This window comes from Oculina patagonica, chromosome 3 (assembly GCF_052425735.1).
Source record: "Oculina patagonica isolate OP01 chromosome 3, crgOcupat, whole genome shotgun sequence".
Classification (NCBI taxonomy): domain Eukaryota; kingdom Metazoa; phylum Cnidaria; class Anthozoa; order Scleractinia; family Oculinidae; genus Oculina; species Oculina patagonica.
This window is the reverse complement of record NC_135760.1, coordinates 21,576,459-21,598,909: the sequence shown is the minus strand read 5'-3', so window position 1 is coordinate 21,598,909 and position 22,451 is coordinate 21,576,459. Positions and strand designations below refer to the sequence as shown.

Genomic DNA, 22,451 nt, shown 5'->3' with positions numbered 1-22,451 from the left:
GTTGCACAACTGATTTAACTCCATGTCACCAAAGTACTTGTCTGAATATTTCATTAGCATCTTACTAATATTAATATTTAAGTATTAACATTTAAGGAATACCTTTTTTCTTTCTTTCTGGAGAACAAACTTTCATGACTCTAAAGCAGAAGGGCAGAAAGAAATAGACATGATAATTATTTACAAAATTAAATAAAAATGCTTTTAACAAAGTATAACATAATTTAGTACTGGCAACCCATGTCTGCATACATGTACCCTTCATGGTGTTAAAAAATAACACCATGTAAGGTATGCTGATGCTAGTATGTACTTATTGACTGAGGACCGGATGGGAAAATATTTGGCTTGAGGTCAGGACATACAAGCTGAGCACAGCGAGGTCCATGTGCCTTGACCGAGAAAAGCTGTGAAATGAAACTGTTTCAAAGTCCATCTCGTGGCAGTTGCGGGGATATATGCTTTTCTAGTAAAGCTGTACAGGTTTTTCCAGCCCTGTCAGATCGAGGCATACAGCCCTCATACTTTCTTCATATGGTTTTCCAAGGAAATTGTGTGGGTCATATGATAATACTAATTATATACTGAGTAGCAATAGCTCTCAAATGAAAATTATTGAACAATAGTGTTTATAGGTATGTTTTTCAATTATTATTTGCATTCAGTGGAATATGCTGGTATTTGTTTGTAATTTTAGTAATCTGGAGAGTGAAGTCAGGGTTAGTACCTTCCTTCCAGTGTCCTTTCCTCGTCAGAAGATTCCTTGGCTTTTTGTGCTTCCCATTCATTACTAAATGTCACAAATCCAAAGCTGCAATACAAAACAAACAAAACATTTTGTACTGTTCTTGACTAAGGCATGAGAAGGTACACTTTTAAGGTACACTTTTTGCAAGTGTCGACAGTGGCCAAAGATTAACCAACTCAGTTTATGGTAACCATATCATTGCCAAAGAAGCCTTTCTAGTGCTACAAATTGTGTTGACAGTATATTAATTTTTTGTAAAGTAGAAATGTTTGGACCATCAAACCTATATAGCACTTTACCAGTGGAGAGTGTTGGAAGGGAAAAGATTTTAAATCACAAGCTGATTGCAAGAGACTAACATGATTCATGGGTATTCTTCCAACATCCCAGCTGGTACAATAAACCACATACAGTGTAGAATGGTTTATTGCTTTTATACAATTTCCGTGTGGTTTACTGGTGCAATTGACCAATCACAGTTATGTTTAGAGCAGTTTTCGATTGAGGGTCGTAAAACCAAGCCCAAAGTAACTACTCTGGCCAATGACAAAGGACGTAGAGCAACCCATTGTCCAATCAAAACTCGAAGCAATTACACGAAGCGCGGGAAAACTTTAGCGAGCAAGTCACGATTGGTTTTGGTTTTACTTCTGATTGTTTGAGAAATTGGCGCGAGATTTTTAAGCCAATCACTGAGCGTAGTAATACAAAACAAAAGTAAACGCAAATTACTTTCGACACTCAAGTGAAATCGCTCTAAGTGTTTTTAACAGTTACTGTATAATAAGGGAATAGTTGACATGCCTGAGGGGAGGCGTGGTGACCTAATGATAAGCACACTGGACTCTGGACCAAGCTGTAAGGGTTCAAGCCCTGCCCGGGTCAGGTCTTAACTCTTTCACCACACTAACCAGAAAACCGGGATTCCGTTTTCCCACTGGAACGTTCTAAACCGCTTTTCCGGGAATTTGACCGCTAAAGATATGAGATCAGAGACCTAGTAACTAGTCTCCTAGAGGGAGATCTAATATATTGTAAATTGAAACCACATGGTCAGACTTTAAAATGGCGTCCTTGAATCGTGAAGTGAGGGAAAAGAACTCCTTAAAAACATGAAGTGAAGACGAGTGAATCAATATTTTCTGCCATATTTTGAATGACTAAGAAGACACTCTTTCTAAGAGTTAGAATTTTGAGGCCAGTTTTAAAACTTGGAAGGAATTATTTTCACAATTTTTCTACAGGACTGTCATGTTTTCCGTGCAGTTAAACAACCCGGTAAGAGTTGTACAAACTTTCCATTAATTTTCAGCTCTTTTTTGAATGAACTAAATGTTCTAATTTATCACAATGTTTTTGTCTTGGATTTTACTTGCTTGTGTTGTAATTTTTAGAATACAAAAGCCTATTTAAAGTGCATAAACCCTGTTTAAAAATCATTTCATGCTTTTTTAGACTGAAAGTTTGACATAGCTTGAAATTCGTTGTTCAGGGGGATTTTTGTACTAGAAATAGAATGGTGTATCGATAATATTGTTGGTACTGGCAAAACAATGCTGGGGTGTAACCCTGTAATGGACTAGCATCCCATCTAGAAAGGGAGTAGATATACTCCTAGTCGCTAGGTGGTATGCGTCACTTGGCTTGACACAGACTTTTTTAGCATGCCTGAGTGCATTCAATTGAGGTACATGTAGGCATCAGGAAAGGACATAAAGCAGGAGGTGCAGGCAAGTGTATTTGTACTTCTTGAGTGTTCTCAATGTACAAGGAGCAACCCCAGGGGGAGGGGGGTACTCCCATATAAGGACTATATGGGTATGTGCCACTCAACAGGGTATGCTTTTTACCTATCTGACTCTGGAACAGGGTATAACAAGCACTCCTTTGACTCTGAAACAGGGTATAACAAGCACTCCTTTGACTCTGAAACAGGGTCGTTTTTTTTTTTCCCCCAGAATCCTGATTAAACATGATCGAGTTTAGCTATGAAACTCGGCTCCTCTCATCACTTTATCTCTAAGCCCCAGACGAAGTCAAGTGAGCGCATTGTGGTACCTATTTTGCAATGTTTGTCTGGAACAGGGTCGCAAATTCAGCCTTTTTTCTCTGGAACAGGTCCAGAGTCTCAGAGACTCGCGGCACACCCCCGTAGTAAATTTTAGGGAGTACCACCCCCCTCCCAGGGGGAGCAAGTTTTTTATTTCCCTATATAAAATGCCCAAGGAATTGCGAGTATTCACACTTGTAATGTATGCTACCTGCGTTATAAAAGAAATTAAAAAAACAGGTTTAAATGAAAAGTTGAGTCATATTAACATGCAAGAACATGGACAAGTGTTCTTTAAAATTCCCAAGTGTTTATAACTCAGCGATGCACAAGGAGCAAGTTTTGTATCTTTTTTTAGAATGTTAAAGAAATTTTGCATGCTCAAACTCCTAACCCGTCTGCATTAAAATCTTGATTATGTACGCGACATAAGCCATGGGATTTACGGAGCTATAATAAGCTCAAATTGATTGAGGTAGCCTGCCTTGCAGACGAAACTTAACCTCAGTATAGGACTATACCAAGGTGACATGTCTGGCTGCCATGCAGGGTATGATTAAGACTGCACACTTTAGGTAGCCACCAACATGGCCTGTGTAGCACATGTCTGTATAGTTTTGCGCGCATATTTGGAAAATGCGAAAGGTGAGTGACGGCCATGTGAGGGAAAAATAAGAAGGCTTCTCACTTTTTCCCTTCGCGTTGCCATCTTACGTCTTTTGCATTTCCCAAATGCGCGCTCATAAACTACACAGGCTAGGAGCCACAATGAACACAAACTGACAATTCAATGTGCGACCATGTGTGCATGCGCAATTTCTTATAATGCATGGATTTTGGTTTTCTTTATTTGTTATTTATACTCACCCTCGAGAACGTTTTTTAATGTGGTCCGTGATGATTTGAGCATAAATAACTTTACCAAAACAGCTGAAAAATTCTTTCAGTTCTCTTGACTTCACTCTGTAGCTGACGTTACCAACAAACACTTTACACTTGTTGGCGACCACACGAGTTTTCCGGCAAAATTCTTCAGCTTTCTGCAGGAGTGTTCCAGAATTTTCACAGTTTGCGTCAGTTTGTGGAATTATGGGGATCTCCGGCTCAGGTTGCAAGCCATTTGTCTCAATAACAATTTTTGATGCATTTGCTACGGCTGATATTGCCACAAAACCCTTGTCACATTTCTGGTGAAGAGCTTTGAGTTTTTGTAAGTTTGGAGACTGTTTGCTCATCTGAGTACGGATCAGTTTTCATGAAAACAACACTTCCTTTCTGGGTTAAATTTTTGATCTTTTTGATGGTATATCCCGAAGAACACTCCGAAGAAAGAACAAGATGGCGATGATTTCTGCGCACGCGGTTTTCTGGTCAGCAGTTGTAATGTAAGCAGTTTCTACTATATATATTGGTTACAAATACGTACCTCTGAGGAAAATGATTGAGACATGTCACTTATTTCCCGATCTTCTGCTGAGAATGTCGTTGCTTTGGCGATTAAGTAACAAGTTAGGAGAATTTAGTAATATTCATATTTACATTTCCCCGATCACCCCAAAGAGTAAGAACAATGCACCTTTGATTTCGATTTGACCGGAAGAAGGAAGCTTCAAAACACCGGAAAATGATTCAACTTCCGGTTGCGGCAGCATGAAAACGAGGTAAATTGCTTACAGAGTATGCGTGAGAAGTTCGAAAAATTTTGAGACATCTTCTTTTCGTTGTTTTAAACTTGGTTTTAAACGGCGTTATTCGTCCTGGTGACCAGCTAAATGAATGACCAAGGTGCTCTTCTTCTCAAGAGGCAACTTTTGGGTATGCGATCTCTTTCGGTTTAATTTCTAACCAAAACTGCGACTGTTTTTGCCCGATGTTTGTGCCAAGGCAATGCTAATTCGATGGCGTCGTTTTCTTTCACTAGAACTCACCAAGAATCCTACTGAAGGTTTTTCTGCTGGTCTTATAGACGATGACAACCTTTACAAATGGGAATTGATGGTGGTAGGACCCCCGGACACTTTTTAGTAAGTTTTTCCCAAAAAATATTTTTGTAGTCGTGATATACAGCGATCTCGGTACCGCACTCTCATGTGCAATGTTCCTCCTTGATATTTGTGTGAAGCTCATTTTGTCGTTTTGTTTGCTGTCTGCTGTAGCGAGGGAGGCCTGTTCAAGGCGCACTTGTATTTCCCCAAAGAATATCCACAGAAGCCGCCGAAAATGAGATTTATATCAGAGTTTTGGCACCCAAATGGTAAGAACGTGATGATTTAGCATGATTTTGTTTGTGCGTGTACGTTTCCTCAGCACGTTGTTTTTGCTCTTTGTTTTGTGTCGTAATGCTGGTTATTTTTTTTTTATAAAAAAGATTCTTCTTTTCTTAAGAAGACACGACAAGGTAGAAAATAAAAGTAATCGGGGATGCATAAATAGCAACCCTTTGATAAGCAACAAAATTATTTTAGGCTTTATTTAATAGACCATTTGCATTATGACGTAAAAGCGCAAAGACTTCTGGTAGTTGTAGTTAGGTTCGCGGGAAAACATCATTTCTGGCTTATGATTGGATAAGGGCAGCCAAGCGTGAAGGTGGACAAACAGGACTTTAATTTTGATCTGAAGTTGAGCTGCAAAGTTTACGCTCTTGTTGCTTCGAAATTTGTTTATACATTCATTTTTTCAGTTACCTGTCAAAAATATAGAAAACAGGATGATAGCTTTGGAATGAAAATTGACTGAGTTCTGTGTTTTAACCAAGACAGACAAATGTTGTTCGTGTTCAAGTGAGTTTAATATGTACGTTGTGGCGGAGTTGACTTGCTAGAGATTAATTCATCGCGGCCGACAATTTCTCTTCGTAAATAATTTTAGCCTAATATCACAGCTTCAAAAAAAAAAGCGCACTGGAAACAGATTGCTTGAAAGGACGAGTCGAGGATATAACTAAATTTGTGTGGAATCAAGTGAAAGCAAGGCAAGCCATTGACTTTGTTCTTAATCGATTTTCAGACGTTCAACAAACGATCGCTTCCATCGATCACAGGTGAATTAATTCTTCACTGAAAAGCTTTGCCATATATCATGATTGCTCGGCGGGACGGTCAGTTCAATTTATTTTTACAGTGAGACAGAGAAACGAGTCAAATAATTTTCCTCGTTCAATCGAGCTTCATCGATGAATCATGAAGGGTCAATCATAAAGGATTTTCAAGCTGATCAATCAAAACTTACCTGTGCAGGTGAATACAGATCATGTTTTTTTATCTTAAAATTGTATTTTTTCGTCAAATTAGAACTGTAATTGCAATATTCTTTAACAAAGAAGTTTTCTTGTTTTTGTACGACTGGAAATGTCAACTTGTCGAGTAGCAGTTGTGGTTTCAATCCGAGCGAGGGCCGTGCGAGCAAATATAATTTTATTTCCATAATCTTGTTGATGAACGATTACTTGTGCGACTCGAAAGGTGAGCCTCAAAGATTTTTACGATTGTAGAAATCATGTACTGTGCTCCCCCATCTTTAGAAAGGGTAAAATATTGCGTCTTCGTATATTGTTTGAAGATACCTGGCAAGCAAAAGTTTTAGGATTAAACTAAATAACCGCGCGGCTGAGACTTGGAGGAAACACTCGTTGAAACTTCACTACAAAACGCAACCCAGCAAATATAGAATTTCTTGCATAATTTTTTTTTCATTTACGGACTTGGTTTTATACTGAAAGGTTGTTTTTTGCCTTTTAAATGAAGCCACAGGGACGTCTTTTTCGGTGAGACTTATTTTCTTTACCTTCATCACGATTTTCTTGGGCAAGCGAGCTTGATGACGATTCACAATTTCCCGCGAATCTAACTACAACTACCAGAAGTCTTTGCGCTTTTACGTCATAATGCAAATGGTCTATTATACGAACACTATTCACTAAAGGGTTTTTTTTAATTCCTTCATATTATAATGGTGATCGTATTTTATAAACATTGAAGGGTCGAATATATAGTCTTTCACAAGCTAGGATTGATGCTTTTTGTCTTCAGTTAGCCTTATGTATCCTGATTTGATGAAAAGAGAAGTTGTTATTTATGTACCTGTAGGTTTCTTTTTCTTTATCACCATCATTAAATGAAATAATTAATGAATATTAAAGTATAGAGTGCATCAATTAATAAATTATGAACAGTCATTGAGAAGTACATTAACTATGATTTTGCCTATCCGACTCCTCGGCTCATGACACAGGTTTGCTTGCTATTTCGGTCATCTTTGCACCTGGACATTTTGAACAATTTCCTATATCAAATAAAAATGAAATTTTAATTTATCAGTATTTATTGTTGCCAAGAATAACTTACACATCAGTTGAGTTTTGTCTATGTTGCAAATGAGTGAGGAGGATTTGTTAAAAGGTCCATTTTTGCAGTCACGGGGGAGGTGCAGTGGCCTAATGGTTAGCGTGCTGGACTCCGGATCAGGGGGGCTGGCAGCGAGGTCTGGGACCGAGTCTCGATGATTGCCCCAGTAAAGAAATTTGGCCGAGTGAGACTAAGTACTGGTTTAATTGAAAACAAAGATGGCGGAAGTTTATGGCGGACTGTCGTTAGCGAAGATTTATAAACGTTTCGAGAACTGTTTCCACGTTCGAACATGCAGGGGATGGTTTAAGCACTTTTTATCTAAATTTCGATTTGTAAGAAGTATCACAGGTGAAATTTACACCGCAAACTGGCGAACGGAACCACCACTGCGATTTTACATCCCAGTGAAGACAACGAAATCTCACAGCAGAATATTTTTAGTAATTGTTTCAGACACTGGATAAGCTGAACGATCTTTATCTCTGGACTAGACGCCATGATGGTAAGGGTAGCCATTTACGGACAGTTTTTTTCTGTAAGACTTAGATCAATCCGTAGTTGTTATTGAGAAAGTGCAGAAGGTTTGGTATGACTCGTTTTGTTTTATTTCTCAAAGCCTCAGAGCCTAGTTAGAATTTGAATATAAGAATATAATATCTAGAGTAACATGGAACTGAAATGCAGTTTATCGAAATAAAATATATCAAAATTTAATTGGCCTACCAGTATTTTTATTTTATTATATATATAGCGAGAGTTTTAAGCAATAAACCTTGCAAATAGAATTCTATATTTGCTATATTTCACATGTGGAAAAAGCGATACGTCCAATCAGCTTAGCGTATAGCTTTCTTCACATGTGAAAAATATAACCAATCAGCATCTAGAGTAGTACGACCCAACCAATCACAGCACGAGAATTCAAATGGTTTCCAACTAGGTTGAGAAAGCGAGCGGCAAGTTTGCTCTCGACGGCAGTTGTTTTGAAAACATGGCTACACGTTTTCTTCTTTACAAAACTCTGCCTTTTAAGAACTTAATGGAAAGGCAAGCCAACAGTAACACGCTAAGCAAAACCTAAAGAATACAGCAGTGACAAAAATCATTCTTCAAAGGCGAAGTGAAAGTGAAGACAGGCGAAGGTGAAGTATCGATAAGTGAAAGCGAAGACAAGACTTTCATCGGAACTTGCAACACATCTGCGGACTTTATAAGAATATTCAGGCACTCTTGGGATCGTCTTGGTAAAGTAAATTGCATTTTTTTAATCTGGATTTACGTCGTAATTATTGTTTAATTAACCGACTCCTTGTGTTGTCACAATTTGTGCAAAATTCGCCAGTTGATTCGCCAGTAGTTTATTCGCTTGTGGCGAAGTTTCCTCGATGCGATACGAAGTTTTGCTTTTAACGTACATGTAACGCAGTGTGTTTATTTAAATAAAGTTTTTATCTAGTAGAGTTTTTCGCCAGTAATTTTTCTTTCTTATATTATTGAAATGGCGAATTCGCTTGTAAAGCTATGAGCATTTGCAGCTTTGTTTTCTCGTGCCGTTAACTGTTGTATGTCAAAGGTTATAAACTGGAAAAATCGGCGTAAAGTGTTCAATGGTTGAATTCTTGTTATTTATATAATAAACAAATTACAGCATAGAAAGTGCTTTGTACGGATTTATATTCACTCGTTTCAAAACTTTGGAAAACTCACTCGTTCGCTACGCTCACTCGTTCGTTTTCCAAAGTTTTGCAACTCGTGAATATAAATCCGTACAAAGCACTTTCTATGAAGTAATCTATATATATGTTTTGCACCAGTTACAATAACATTTTTTCATGTTCAATTAGTGTTGTAAGATTAGGTGGTAATGTTTGCAACAGTTTTCTTTATTTAAACTTTTGAACTGAGCATGTCTTCGTGATAATGGCGCTCACTGAGAAAGCTGGTGGGGTAACCTTGCATTTAGACTTTGCCTATCACACGTCACCTGTAGGGTGAGAATTGAAACTTGCAGGAGGCTGGTTGGTTGTAGAATGCTCCAGTCATGGTCAGTCACCTAAAACTTAGTGACCACGGTTTGCTGTATTTCCTTGAGAAAAAAGTGAAACTTGAGTTCTGAGGGGGCTTAAAATGTTTTTAGCAGCGCATTATCTTGAATTGCTTTTAAAAAAATTATACTGTGGTGGAGTTTGCAAAGGATAGAGAAATAATTGCGACACTGCATGAGATCTGACACTTTTAAAAATCCTATTGAGACTTACTTAACCTGTTGATTCTTAACAGCCCTACCTGTCCAAAGAAAAAATCAATTTCTACTCACATCCAGTTGAATAATTTTCCTGCTGACCAGGAAAAAGTTTCAGATGTAAATGTAAAAAAAAATGTAAAATTAAAGTTGTTTACAGTGGTCATGCCCTTAACTTAAAGGGAAACAAAAATTTTAAATAAACATAACAGTTACAAATTCCAACTAGCAGGAGGCAGACCAGTTCTCTACCTACAAAGCATGACTAAGGATTTGATCTCAGGACAACTGAGAACAAATTCAGCTTGTTGCTGGGTAGAGGATTTTGACCTGGGATCTTAAACCACTGGGCCACAGTGTCTCCTAAAAGTAGTGATAGATGATAGATGTACATTTTTAGGGTGGGGGAAAGCAGTATTGCAATAATAATATTGTAGAATTTTTTTATTACCGGCAAGGGGTGCATCCCCATGAGTAGCTCAATTGGAGATGTGAAATAAACCCTGGGAGACAAAATTGCCCGGTAAGTATGGTAGGTCAATGTACTTGTTTGCAACAGACCTTCTATTGTTGATGGGCAAATTTATCATTTTTCTAGTGATGAAGTGTTTCCAGTACATAAGACAAGCATTTACTTTACCACCTTTAAATGCTGTAGTTAAATTGTGATCCCTCTGACCCTGTTCAACCAAAGTATTTACCCAAAACATGATTAGCTCTTTCTGTATGTGTAAGCAAGGCACTTCAGATTGCACAGTTTAGGTAATTGAAGCCATACCCTCTGCAATTATTATTATTATTTTTTTACATTTAAATTTAAGTGAAGAAATTTATTCTTTTTGGATTTCTTTGCCTTGTTGACTTCAGCTTGATCTTGTACCGGCAAAGTAAAAAAAAGAAAATCGGAATTTAATATCTTAATCTCTTTAAGATTACCTTAGAGAACGTTTATTCTCCTGTGGGCCCATTCGCATGAACATGATGGAAAATGCTTTGAAATTCGATTTTCAACCGAAAGCAACTCGACACTTTATATGCAATGTTCGGTTCTAGAAATAAATGCTACGATAAACGTTCAATCAGAAGATGAATTTCTAAAAATAACTTCTATGTTTTATACGCAAACTACATGTGTAAGCTTGTATAAAGACACAGAACTTGAGACAGGTACATATATAAAATGTAAACTTTAATAAAGCTTAGCAGGTCAACCCTACTTGACAGGGGCAGTGGTGAAACACTTCGAAGCCAATAAAGGACACTGTTACTGAATTTTCTATGTATTAAGTGAAGGAGAATCGCGATCGAAATAATTTCTTTTGCCAGCGTGAAGATGAGATAACACCCGACTGGGAAAATCTCAGCCCATGCAGTATACACAGAAACTTGTCCCGAAACATGTCACTCGCTCCTTGCTCATTTAAATTTTTAACTGCTCTACTAACCTAAAACAGAACTGATCCTTCATTACATTAGTCTTGATTGTCTCAGAACTGCCACAAAAAATTCTAACGGGAAGTAAACGGCAATAACCAACAGCGAATTCATTTTCTACAGTCAACTCGACACGCGACGCCATGTTGTTTCCTTTTTGCCAAGGCATTGTGCGCATGCTCCGTACGGTTCTCGAATGATTGACAGATTTCTTTACTGGGGCGATCATAGAAAGCTAAAAAGCGGCAAGATCAAAGGTAGCTGCCAGCCCCCCCTGCTCCGGATCAAGCAGTCCAAGTCCGAGCACTGGCTGGGGTCATTGTGTTGCAGAGGTGACAATGTTTTGGAATGTTGGGGGGGGGGGGAGGCTAAGACTGTCCCAAAATACTTGGCAGGTTTTCAATTTTGTAGCAACTTTCTTTCGTTCTAACAACTTTTGTTTTCTAAACAGTTTCTACACCAAAGTTTTCTGATGATTTTTTATATTGTTTTTTGAAGGCCATACGAATGTTTCCGATCATTTTTCAACATTTTCCGTAGATAAACGAAGTTTCCCAAAGACTTCCAAGGAAGTTTCAAAGGTGTTTGAACTGAGTCACAAGACGGAATATCTTGACAAACCAATTTTACGCTGCGTTCGTGAAATTTTCAGCACCAAAATGTGGGTGGCTATCCCCCCAATTTTCATTAAGAGCGGGCGACAGCCGCCCCTGCCCCCATGCTCTGCTGCCTATGTGTTGTGTTCTTTGGGCAAGACACTTTGCTCTCTCAGTGTCTCTCTCCACCCATGTGTATAAACGGGTACAGGCCAATTTTTGTTTGGGGGTAACTGCAATGGACTAGCATCCCGTCCAGGGGGGAGTAGAAATACTTCCAGTCACTTCATGCTACTGAAACCAGGATAAGCTCCAGCTCGATGGGTGACTAGGTTCAAACGGAGACTTAAGGCGCGTTTACACGACAGAGAAAATTACGTACAGACCAGTCAAAAAATTGGTCCGGACCTGACCGCTTTTGTAGAGAAACAGTCAAATCAAAACGGGGCCATAGCCGCCTATGGCCCCGTTTTAATTTGACTGTTTCTCTACAAAAGCAGTCAGGTCCAGACCAATTTTTTGACCGGTCCATACCCAAAATATTTTCTGTCGTGTAAACGCACCTTTAACCATCATTTTGTTAATTCTCATAACCTTTTTCTCTTGATGAAGTATTGATATAATTTGTGAGGAGACATTTGAAGGTGAACTTTTCAGTCCTCTAACACAGTTCAACATTATTGCTCCCCAAATAGTTCAGAGATAGTAAAAAATCTGTCAAGCTAGTAATGTCAGTGATGTAAAGTTGAGGTTAAGTCTGCATTGAGCCTAGTGGCCCATACAGACCAGATATTTTCCCAGTTTCTATAGCATGAAGTGACTAGGAGTATTTCTACTAAACTCCTCCCTGGATGGGATGCTAGTCGATCATAGCGTTACCCCCCCCTCAGCATAAGTTTCACCGGTACCCATTTATACACCTGGGTGGAGAGAGGCACTATGAGAGTAAAGTGTCATGCCCAAGAACACAACACAATGACCACAGCTAGGCTCAAACCAGGACTGCTCGATCCAAAGTCCAGCACGCTAACCATTTGGCCACCACACCTCCCATAATGTCATAGGGATCTTAAATTTGCGTTTTTCTTTCTAGTCCACAAAGATGGTGAAGTTTGTATTTCTATTCTTCACGAGCCTGGTGAAGACAAGTATGGCTATGAACAGGCTTCAGAACGTTGGCTTCCAATCCACACAGTTGAAACAATCTTAATGAGTGTTATCTCCATGATATCTGATCCTAATGACGAGTCTCCTGCTAACGTGGATGCTGCAGTAAGTGCTGTTCCTTTTTCTTCCATTTCCCAAAGTGTTTTTTTCTAGTTTCATTTACGTACATGTAAACTAAATTTAAAAAGAACATTGAAGCCTTATTTGCTGTGGTCACAATGTCTGACTTATAAATCAATGGTTTCATACTGGACGTTAGTGGTATTTTACAGTAAGTCTGGGAAGCCACGTAGATTGAAGCAATTCTGACTCAGATTAAAGTTTTTAAGGTTATCAACATTATACCATCTGAACGTACATGTTTGTGTTCCCAAAGGTTTTTTCTTTCCTCTTACAAAGTGAAAAAGCACACATGGCAAGTTCAAGTCTAAAAAAAAATCCTCAGTGGTGATAGGTTTGTTTCTTACCTTCAGGCTGATGCCAACTGTTAAATGTTCAAATTAATACTGGCAGTAATCAAAGAGCTGTCTGGACAATTGCAATCAGATTACCATGTGTTGCTCTTCCATGTGCAGATCAGGTTTTCATACATGTTTTGATACAGACAATAGTTAAACATAAACCTTCAGAGGGAGGAGACACGTGGTCATTGAAATTGAAAAACGTTTTTCTTGTCTAAAATCTTAAAAATAAAAAACTTAAAGCAGAGTAAAACATATCCAGCCATGTTATTTAAATATATTCTCAATGGCCTACTTGTATTTTGCTTCACAGAAAGAATGGAGGGAAGATTATAATGGAGATTTCAAGAAGAAGGTCAAAAAATGTGTAAGGAAAAGTCAAGAAGAACTCTGATCCTAATCATTGTACAGTACGTTTTTGCCCTTGGAGGTGACGACGAAAAAGCAGAATTATATAGTCATGGTCATTAATTTTATAATTATATTAGCAGGGGTTTCAAATTAATGTGCTATTGGCAATATTCACTGGCTGTTCAGAAGATGTATAGACTCCAAGTTTGTCCACAGCAAAATAATAGACGTACAAAATGTAATTTAGATTTGTGAGCGGCATTTTTTACAACCAGACCAGGGATTGACTCTCACTGTAGCCAACAAGATTTAAGCTTCAGTTTAAAAGAAAATTCTTTTTTGACTTTAAGGGTTGTGGTTTGTGTAAATCACATCCCCTCAAACAAAAGAATTTGTTTCCAAAAGGCGTCGTTATAGTCATTAAATTTTGCTTTTTTTATTAGACAGTTATTGTTACAATCAGACTAGAGTGATTTTCTGTGTTTTTGAAAATCACCGATTGAATGTAAAAAAAAAAATTTCTTTAGATGCCTGGTACCATTTAGGTTTTGTTATCTGTTTTTGTTGTTGTTTTTCTTTTTACAAAAAAATATATTAATTACTTAACACCATTTTTGTCAGCCTAGTCTAGTGGAAGCTGATCAATACACAGCATGGCTATGTTTTATGTATGTACCTACTTAGCATTTGAGTTTACAAAATTATTATTATTAAATTAGTGTCAAGCCCTCTGGAAAATGCCCTTTACAATGGCTAATTCTGATGTAGAATTTTGAAATAAGTTTCCCAGAATTTCTTAACTAAAGCTATCTACTACCAAAGTTAAAGCTTTCTACTGATTTATTTGATGAAACCCTTGCAATAATTATATACATGTAGCTTGCTGGATTCCTGCAACACTTTTTTGTAAATATATTTCTTGCTTTGCTAAATCTATAATAATATTAATATTCTGCAGTAGCTTACCATTTTTGGGCTGTTGTAGTATTTTGATGCAAACAGTTGCGTAAAAAGGTAGATATAAGCTTAATTTTGCAAAATATGTCAAATTCTGACACTTTTGTGAAAATAACTTACAAGATTATTATACACACATGTAAGTAATTTATTGCCTGCTAACCTTTTCTGGTCACATGATTTTTTTTTATCAAACTTTGATCCTTTGTTGGTCTTCATGTATTATTATGGTTTTCAGTGAAATGTGAACTCTAAGATTCAAAATCCAACTAACGATTGTTTTTTTTGCTGCCGTCAATCAAAATTATGGCAACAGCCAACAACCATGAAAAACAGAAACAAACAAAATGGATCAAAATCTACCAATCACAAACGGGAGACGTGACCTTTTGACCCGATTGAAGTGAACTTTTGTTTCCCGAAAGGTCTGCCAAGATGATTGACAGCAGCAAAAAGCATAACGTCGTCGGTTGAGGATTGAATTTAAGAGTTCGCATTTCACTGAAAACCGCAATAACATTTTCTTCATTCTGTCCTTATCCCATGTAAAGCATAAGTTGTAACACATGCATGTACATGTAATTAACACTTCTCAAGGTATCTCAACGTATTATCTGTTCGTCTAATTAAGATATCATCACAATGTTATAATCCTTTTTAAGAGTGATAAAGTTATAACCCAACATACAATGTAATATAGAGTTAAGTTAAACTGAAAAAGAAACTAATCACTCTCTAACAAATCCTAAGCTAAGCTGTATCTAAACTGTTTTCAATAATCAGGAAATTACTGCTCATGTACTCTGAGGTATCCCCCTACAAAGACCTAATGAACATAGTGGCACTGCATGCCCTGAATTTGTAGTCAATAAGTATACCTAGTGTTCTGTTATAGTGATTTTTGATTGAGTGTCACAAAACCAAAACCAAAGTAATTACTCTGGCCAATCACAAAGGACAGAGACAATCCAGTGAACCAATCAAAACTCGAAGCAAATACATGTAGCGGTCAACAAATCGCAGGAAAACGTGCGCGAGCGAGTCACGATTGGTTTTGGTTTTACTCCTGATTGGCCGAGAAAGTGGCGCGAAATTTTTAAACCAATCACTAAGCGTAGTGAACGCAAAACCAAAGCAAACGCAAATTACTTTCGACACTCAAGTGAAAACCGCTCTAAAACCAAAACCAAAGTAATCTCTCTAGCCAATCACAAAGGACACAGACAATCATCCCAAGTGAACCAATCAGAACTCAAAGCAAATACATGTAGCCGGCACCAAGAAATTGGAGTGAGTTTTCTAACCCAATCACTAAGTGTAGTAATCCAAAACCAGAGCAAACACAAGTTGTATTTTTGGCACTCAGTGAAAACCGCTCTTAATATACTAGAGTATGGAAGGTCATTTAATTTGTCAGAGGGGTGGGGCAGGGGATACCTTGCAACCAGTTGCTTGCAACAACTTTTTAAGCAGCTGATCATGATCTGCTTTAAGTTTAAGCTGAATCATTATCAATATTTTGTTTGTTTAAATTTAGCATTATTTTTTAGAAGTTATTGAAATCGTGGCTGGTTTTCCACAACATGATTGTTTTTGTGAGTTAATTGTGTCTTTTGTACTTTCCAAATTTTTAAAATTCTTGGCATGAGCATAGTGAGTTCTGAGTATTGGCTTTTGATTCAGAAACCATTAGTTTTGCGACTTGTTGATCGATTCACAAGCATTTGTTATTGCTCATTTTCTTCTTTTGTCCAGACAAAAGAGACACTTTGCAAACAATGAGCCAACAGTTTTGTTCATTTACAACGGTGCAATCAGTACTTCACATGACTCATTCTGGGCTGTGTAGTTTGCTTATATACAAGCCGTTTTGCTGAGATCAACCATTTCAAACTGAACTGTGGTAACTCCTGTTGAACACTTTTCAATCTTGAGTGTTTTCGTGTGACAGTGATCGAACCCTCTGTTGGTAACTGTTGTTTGAACAACTTCAAGGCCATTTTGCCATTTCAATTAACCATTCTATACGATGGTTGAAAGTGGAGTATTGTTACTAAATGACAGAAGACTAGTTGGTTCTTTACAAGAATAAAAACAGCCAACTGAAAACAACTGGTCCTGTTAAGAACAGCAGGACTTATGCAGTCAAGACTGTGTTAAGTGGGCTCTAGCTTAATTGGTTTACTTCTTGAGTTTCAACTGCTACCACTAGAAGTTGTGTTTTCTGCTTGTAAGACATTGCAAAAAAGACATCACCTTCCTTATTTGAAAAACAATTTGCAATCATCTGAGCTGCAAAAGTGGTCACCATGACCTTGTTATGCAGGTTACAAGCTAGAAAACAAAGGAATAGAATTTTCTCTACATTTGAGTCAATTCTCCCAACTCGAAGAAATGTAGAGGCAAGAAAGAACATTTTTGATGTTGACAATTCACAAGTAGTATTGACATTTTGTACAAGTAGCAGGAAAGTTAAGGAAAAGTGACAGTTAAGTTTTAACTCAAATCAGCAGCTACTGTGTGCAGTCTAAACTATGATTTATTCTCAGTGCTTTGCTTAGCCTCTTTTCTATGTATCCATTTCACTGGCATGTCAAAGGAAAGAGTTCATTGTCTTGTTGACTGTCAGTGTGGTAGGCTTCTAGTACAGGAACTGGAAATATCTAACTTGTCTTTGATCACTATTGCACTCTGGTAATTGGGGGCAAGAAAAATGTTTGGTATAATTCAGGAGGAAGGCTGGATCAAACTTTAATAAGACGGGATTGGGGTACAAAGTAACTCTGTTAGTTTTTTGAACCTCTTCAAATTTTACTGAAAGTCGACAAGAATTTCCACTCATCTGACATTGAAATGATGTGAACTCTTGCATTTTATTCATCTTGTTTGATCACATGCCCATGAAATGCAATGAGAGGTGAACAAAACTTGGTCAACTCCCAAGTCTCAACTCCTTGTTTGATCCTGCCTCTTCTTACTGAAAGAATGACTGAAAGGAGGTTATGCATAATTCCACACCTAGCAGCCAAAATGCAAATAAATTAATATTAAATAATTATAATGACTAATGACAGTTAAGTAATTTACTTATATGTTTAAGTGAAGTGTGTTGTCAGTCTGCATCAATAAGTTTGCATAAGCTAAATGACTGTATATTTGATAATATTAATCTTGAAATGCAGAGTATGTTTATTGCACAAATAAAGAAACTTTTAGGGAAGTACTTGTTGATTGATGTTTGTAAATTTCTATTTGGCTGAGCTGCATCAAGAAAGCCCCAAAGTATTTTCTTTCTTTTGAAAGCCAAAAGTAATTTGATGCTTGAACAGTGGGCCTTCTCATCCTCGTACCCAGGGTATCGTTCCTCTTGACCAACGGTTGAGAAAGAACTTTTAGTTGAATTGTGCTTTCCAAGCTTTCAAACGACGGACCAACGAACTTTTTGTTGTTTTACTTCCGGCCGTCTTTATTGTTTTTCAAGCAAATCAGATTAGATCCTGTATCTAAACTTTCGAGAGTCACTCGTTTTATCAAGCTTGAAGTTGTACAGTATAATAAGGAATAAAGACCCGAGGTACAAGAATGTAGCCTTCTAAGCAGCTGTTTTCTTCCCACAAGCGTAAAAGGTGTATGTGCAAGCTTTAGGCACATTTTTTGCTCTCTTATAACTCTTACGCTGATAGCTTTCATGTGGCTCTTATATTCTCAGAAAGGAAATACAGTAACAGCTACCAGCATCCTTTTCTATGACACTCCTCATCTCCTATTAAAAATCAGACATCTTTGTAGCAAGTATAAGGTTGTGAATCATGCAATCTTTTATTAGCTGAGAGCAGTTGTACTTTAATTTTATTTAGCAGAATGGTTTATATAACAAACTGTTCGGTTTTAAGTTTCTTCCAGCTTCTTGTTGTGGATGATACATCGGCTGCCAACACTATCAGTGTTGGAGAGGAGAGGGGAGGGTGAGAAGTTACGTGCACCGAAGTGATAGGTGATGTGAAAGGCTAATGAGAGGGTTATGGAGAGGGTGAGAGGCTTACACGAGGGGAGAGTAGATTGAGTGAAGGACCAAGAATTGATTCTATCTCTGCTTTCCAAAATTTTCTCTTCTTCAACAATATTTAAACTTCTTCAAGCTTATATATTGTTATTCATCTCTCGTTGAGAATTAATATACGATATAAACTGAAGGAGAAGAAGAACGAGGATGAGGAGAGCCTAACGGACACATAGGTCAACGAAGTTTTATATCACTTGGTGATTTGGAACGAACAGAACACTTTAACAAATGCAGAAAATCTTATCTTTTATCCACCACCCGGACGAGGAGATATTTTGGGACTTTTTTATGACAATATTGTCCCTTCGCGTCCCCCTTCTGTTGCTGTTGTTATTGTCGAAGAGGGGTATTCTCGTGATGCGTGATTAGCTGATTTAATTTTCCGTGAAACGAGAATTTAATAAATTATTCTTCGTCATCCGTGATCCAAAGGGTTTTTTGTGACCAGTGAAGATAGAGTTTCAAATAACAACCGATATTCGTGATTTACCCACTTTATTCCGTGTGATTTTGAGTCGCGAGACCTCCAGAAGATTTATGAAGACTGATCGAAAACACCAAATGTGACTTCCGTACAACCACTTCTGGTACAACCGAACAATTATCGCAAAGTCAAGTCTTGTAAGGCAGCAACAGCTAGCACGAATGATAAATGGACACAATATGCAGCCTTTCAGAAGAGGGGCGTTGGGATTTTTGGTTTCGCGAATTTGGCCAACTTTTAGATCGTTTTTTTTGGTTTTTACCCCGAACTGAAACTGCGATTTTTCGGTTCTGGTGTTTTTTACTTTTTGCACTTTTTCCTTTTTTGAGCAATTTAGTTTTGGGTTTTCAGAAAAAAAAAAAAAAAGCAAGCGCTTTTCAGATTTGGTGTCCGAAATGGTTTTCAGTTTTTCCCATTTGGTTTCTAGTTTATCTTTAGCAATTATGATTTCAATTATGCGCCCAACCGCGTCCAAAGTCTTTGAAACTGCAACGCACAGTGAGATTTTTGTTGTTTTTTTTTTAATGGAGGCTTTCAGAGCTATAGCTTTTTGCGATGGGGAAATTTCCTGCGATTCAGTAGATGATTTTTGCGAATTTTTTTGATGGGATTTGCAGGATTCGGGACCATGACATCCACAAATGCCGTGAAGAAATACAGTTTGGTCGGTATGCTCCACGAGTCGCCACTGTATCAGAACTATCAGAACGATTAGGGTTCTTGAAACTGGGTGTGTAAATTTGGGGTTCTGATGGTTGTGTATGCCGTCTACGGTTTTAAACAATTTTTTCGGTTTTGCGGTTTTTGATGAGTTTTTCCCGGGGGGGGGGGGGTACTCCCTATAATGGCCTATACGGGGAGGCTCCGCCCGAAAGGGGTACCTTTTTCAGGTTTCAGGTATATAAAAGGGTAGGGATTTCACAAGTTTAGGTATATGAAAGGGTATGGAAATCTGTCATGTAGGTATTTAAAAAGGCCTTTAATTAAAATATTTCGAACAGTTGCAATTTATGACTGTATTATTTCAATTTATTAAGCGCTACATGAAAGTGGCAAGAAAACGTCCTGTTCTAAGTCTATGCCATGTCTTCTAGGTATATGAAAGGGGTATTTTTTTTCGGTAAAAGGTATACGAAAGGGGTACAATTTCTGTCAAAACGGTATATAAAAGGGTAAGGAGTCAGAGCTTGGGGGGGGAGCCTCCTCGTATAAAACGTTTTTGAGTGCCCCCCCGGGGAGTTTTTGTGCTGTTTTACGGTTTCCAATAGACCTCAACTTCTCTCTTTTTCAGCTTTCGTTTGCCTTTCTCAATTTGCTTTCTTCAAACACTCCTACGGCCCTTGCCACTGTTCTTTACGTAAGAGCAGAATAAAAGAGATGTTACTTGCTTATTTTCGTGATTCGGGAAAATGAAATTTTAATCTCCGTGATCCGTGATTCATTATTTTTCAAACCGTGAACCGTGCCAGAACCCCCCCCCCCCTCCTCCCCACACCCACCCCCCCCTTCCCCCTGAAGGATCCTCGTTGAAATTGAAATTGAAGGTGAAGAAGTTGATGCATTCTCATTACTCAAACGGCAGTGGATTCGATTTTAACTAATTGGCAGTTGGTTGAGCTCGACCATTCCCCAATTGACGTTTCGTTTCCCCTCCCGTACCTCTCTTGGAAATTTTTTTTTTTTTTTCATCTCTTGCAGAGACACTTGCAGAAAGTACCTGGAGTGATTCTGAATTATCACTTTTTGATGCTTAACGTGCAGATAGAGAACTTTTCTTCTCTGTTGAGGTATTGTGTGGAACACGTGAGAGGGCGTGATTGCAGAACCACTTTTCCCAAAACATGGAGAGAAAAACGGGACAAGTTCCTGTTGGTCCAGTTGCTTCGGGAAACAGATCTCGCACGTGGTAAAGCTGATGGTCAAGGGCTTGTTTCAAAGGGTTCTTCTGGAGGGAGGTTCCTTATCTTTTTTCCCGGGGCTTTTTTCTCTTGCGGAAGTGAAGTGTGCTGTTGTTGTGCTTGTGGAGTCCCATGAAGCTCCAGTATACCGGAAAAAACCTCTCATTTTTCCAACAACAACATTTTCTAGTGGTTTTGCCTCCTCAATGGAAAGACGGAAAGAGGGATAGCAATGACTCACCAAGCCATGAAATTCTTCCCAATTTGTTCGAGCCACCTGTCATGAGAAGAGCTTTCGAGATGCGTTTTTTCCGTGAGCACTTGTGGTTTGATGGTGAGTGTTTGCTAAAAAGGCTGTCAACACTTAGAAAGAAGGGTTTCAATTTCGAGTCAAAATTAAACCCAATCACGGGCCACGAAAATACGCTTTACCACCCACTTAGCCTGTTCCAGGCTCTCGGTAGTTATGAGAGAGCGAATAACGCGGGCGAGCGAGGAAAAAATCCCCCCTCGTTTTTTCCTCGCTCGCCCGTGTTTTTCGCTTTCTCCTTCAACTACCGAGAGCCAAGAACAGGCTACCACCCTCTATACGGATTATACGGATAATGTTATGTAATCTACTGACCAAATAAAAAATGAAGAAATGAACTTGCCTGATGTCGTGTTATGTATGCTTAGAAATTGTTGTTGAGCCTGTTGTCTTCTTGAATCTGTTGTTAAATCTTGCATCTGTTCGTTCGTGCAATGCGATGTGTTTTTTCTGTTTCTGTAGCAGCATGTGTCACTTGATCTGATGACAAAATCACGTTCTTGGTGCCGGAAATGAATTTTTAACTCTTTTTTGTTTTGTTTTGTTAATTTATTTATTTATTTCAAACATACAGACACTAGTTACAAATTACAAGTTACAAATTCACGAAAGCGCTACAATTTTTAACTCTTTACAAAAATTCAGATTTGTGTCGCCCAAGGAGAAAAATTGATTATGTAATAACATGCTCTAACGATCCTGTCTATCGCCATAAACCACAGAACAAAAAGGACAAAAGTTTCAACGTTCTATCTTTTATCAACACTCACCATAACGTAACACGTGACAACTGAAGCCATCTGCCCAGGGGGTACTCGGGATTTCAAGTGACGGTGATGATATAAATCGAATGGGGGCCAATATCAAGACCCCAAGAACCCCTAGGACTTCCAAAAAACTAAAAAAAATCCCTAAACCAAAAATACCCCCCCCCCCCCCACAAAAAAAATCAACAGCAAACACCTTTTTTTGTACTTTATTAGCAGAACTACGCAGCCAAAGCACCACCGGTCCGCGAATCTTTATCAAATCCCGGATTTGAAACTTTCAAACCTCCCAAAATCCGTCTATCGATATCATCCCGTCACTTAAAATCCCAACTACCCCCCTGGGGCAATCTGTCAACATACACCACAGGAATCTCATACTCGGAGACTGATTTTTCGTTTCGGTAAATGGTTTCTTAAATTCTCATTACGGTTCTTGACGATCGTTTAAAGCGGGAGTTCATGTGAATTTATGTGAAATTTTAAAGAAAAGAAAGGAGAATGAAAAATGTTTAAACACCACCCCAGGGGGGGGGGTACTCCGTCTTGTAAATGACGGGGATGATCGAATGGA

At 38.2% G+C, this 22,451-nt stretch overlaps 2 protein-coding genes across 2 annotated transcripts in view; one reads left to right on the top strand and one right to left on the bottom strand.

The window, feature by feature from the left end:
- The window catches only part of LOC144645300 (putative RNA-binding protein EEED8.10), a 29,260-nt gene extending 25,088 nt beyond the window's left edge, over nt 1-4,172 (bottom strand). Inside the window, exons 1-3 of the mRNA XM_078504822.1 lie at nt 3,666-4,172; nt 728-811; nt 103-140 (exon numbers count right to left, since the gene is read on the bottom strand). Of these exons, the coding sequence (XP_078360948.1) occupies nt 103-140; nt 728-811; nt 3,666-4,033 (490 nt within the window). The 5' untranslated portion in view covers nt 4,034-4,172. The remainder of the gene's footprint in view (nt 1-102; nt 141-727; nt 812-3,665) is intronic.
- Nucleotides 4,173-4,463: 291 nt separating this feature from the next.
- Nucleotides 4,464-17,575, top strand: LOC144645471 (ubiquitin-conjugating enzyme E2 G1-like). Its single transcript, XM_078505058.1, has 5 exons — nt 4,464-4,613; nt 4,720-4,822; nt 4,955-5,052; nt 12,513-12,691; nt 13,361-17,575. The coding sequence occupies exons 1-5, from the start codon at nt 4,571-4,573 to the stop codon at nt 13,439-13,441; spliced, it is 504 nt and encodes a 167-aa protein (XP_078361184.1). The 5' UTR covers nt 4,464-4,570; the 3' UTR covers nt 13,442-17,575.
- The last annotated feature ends 4,876 nt before the right edge of the window (nt 17,576-22,451 follow it).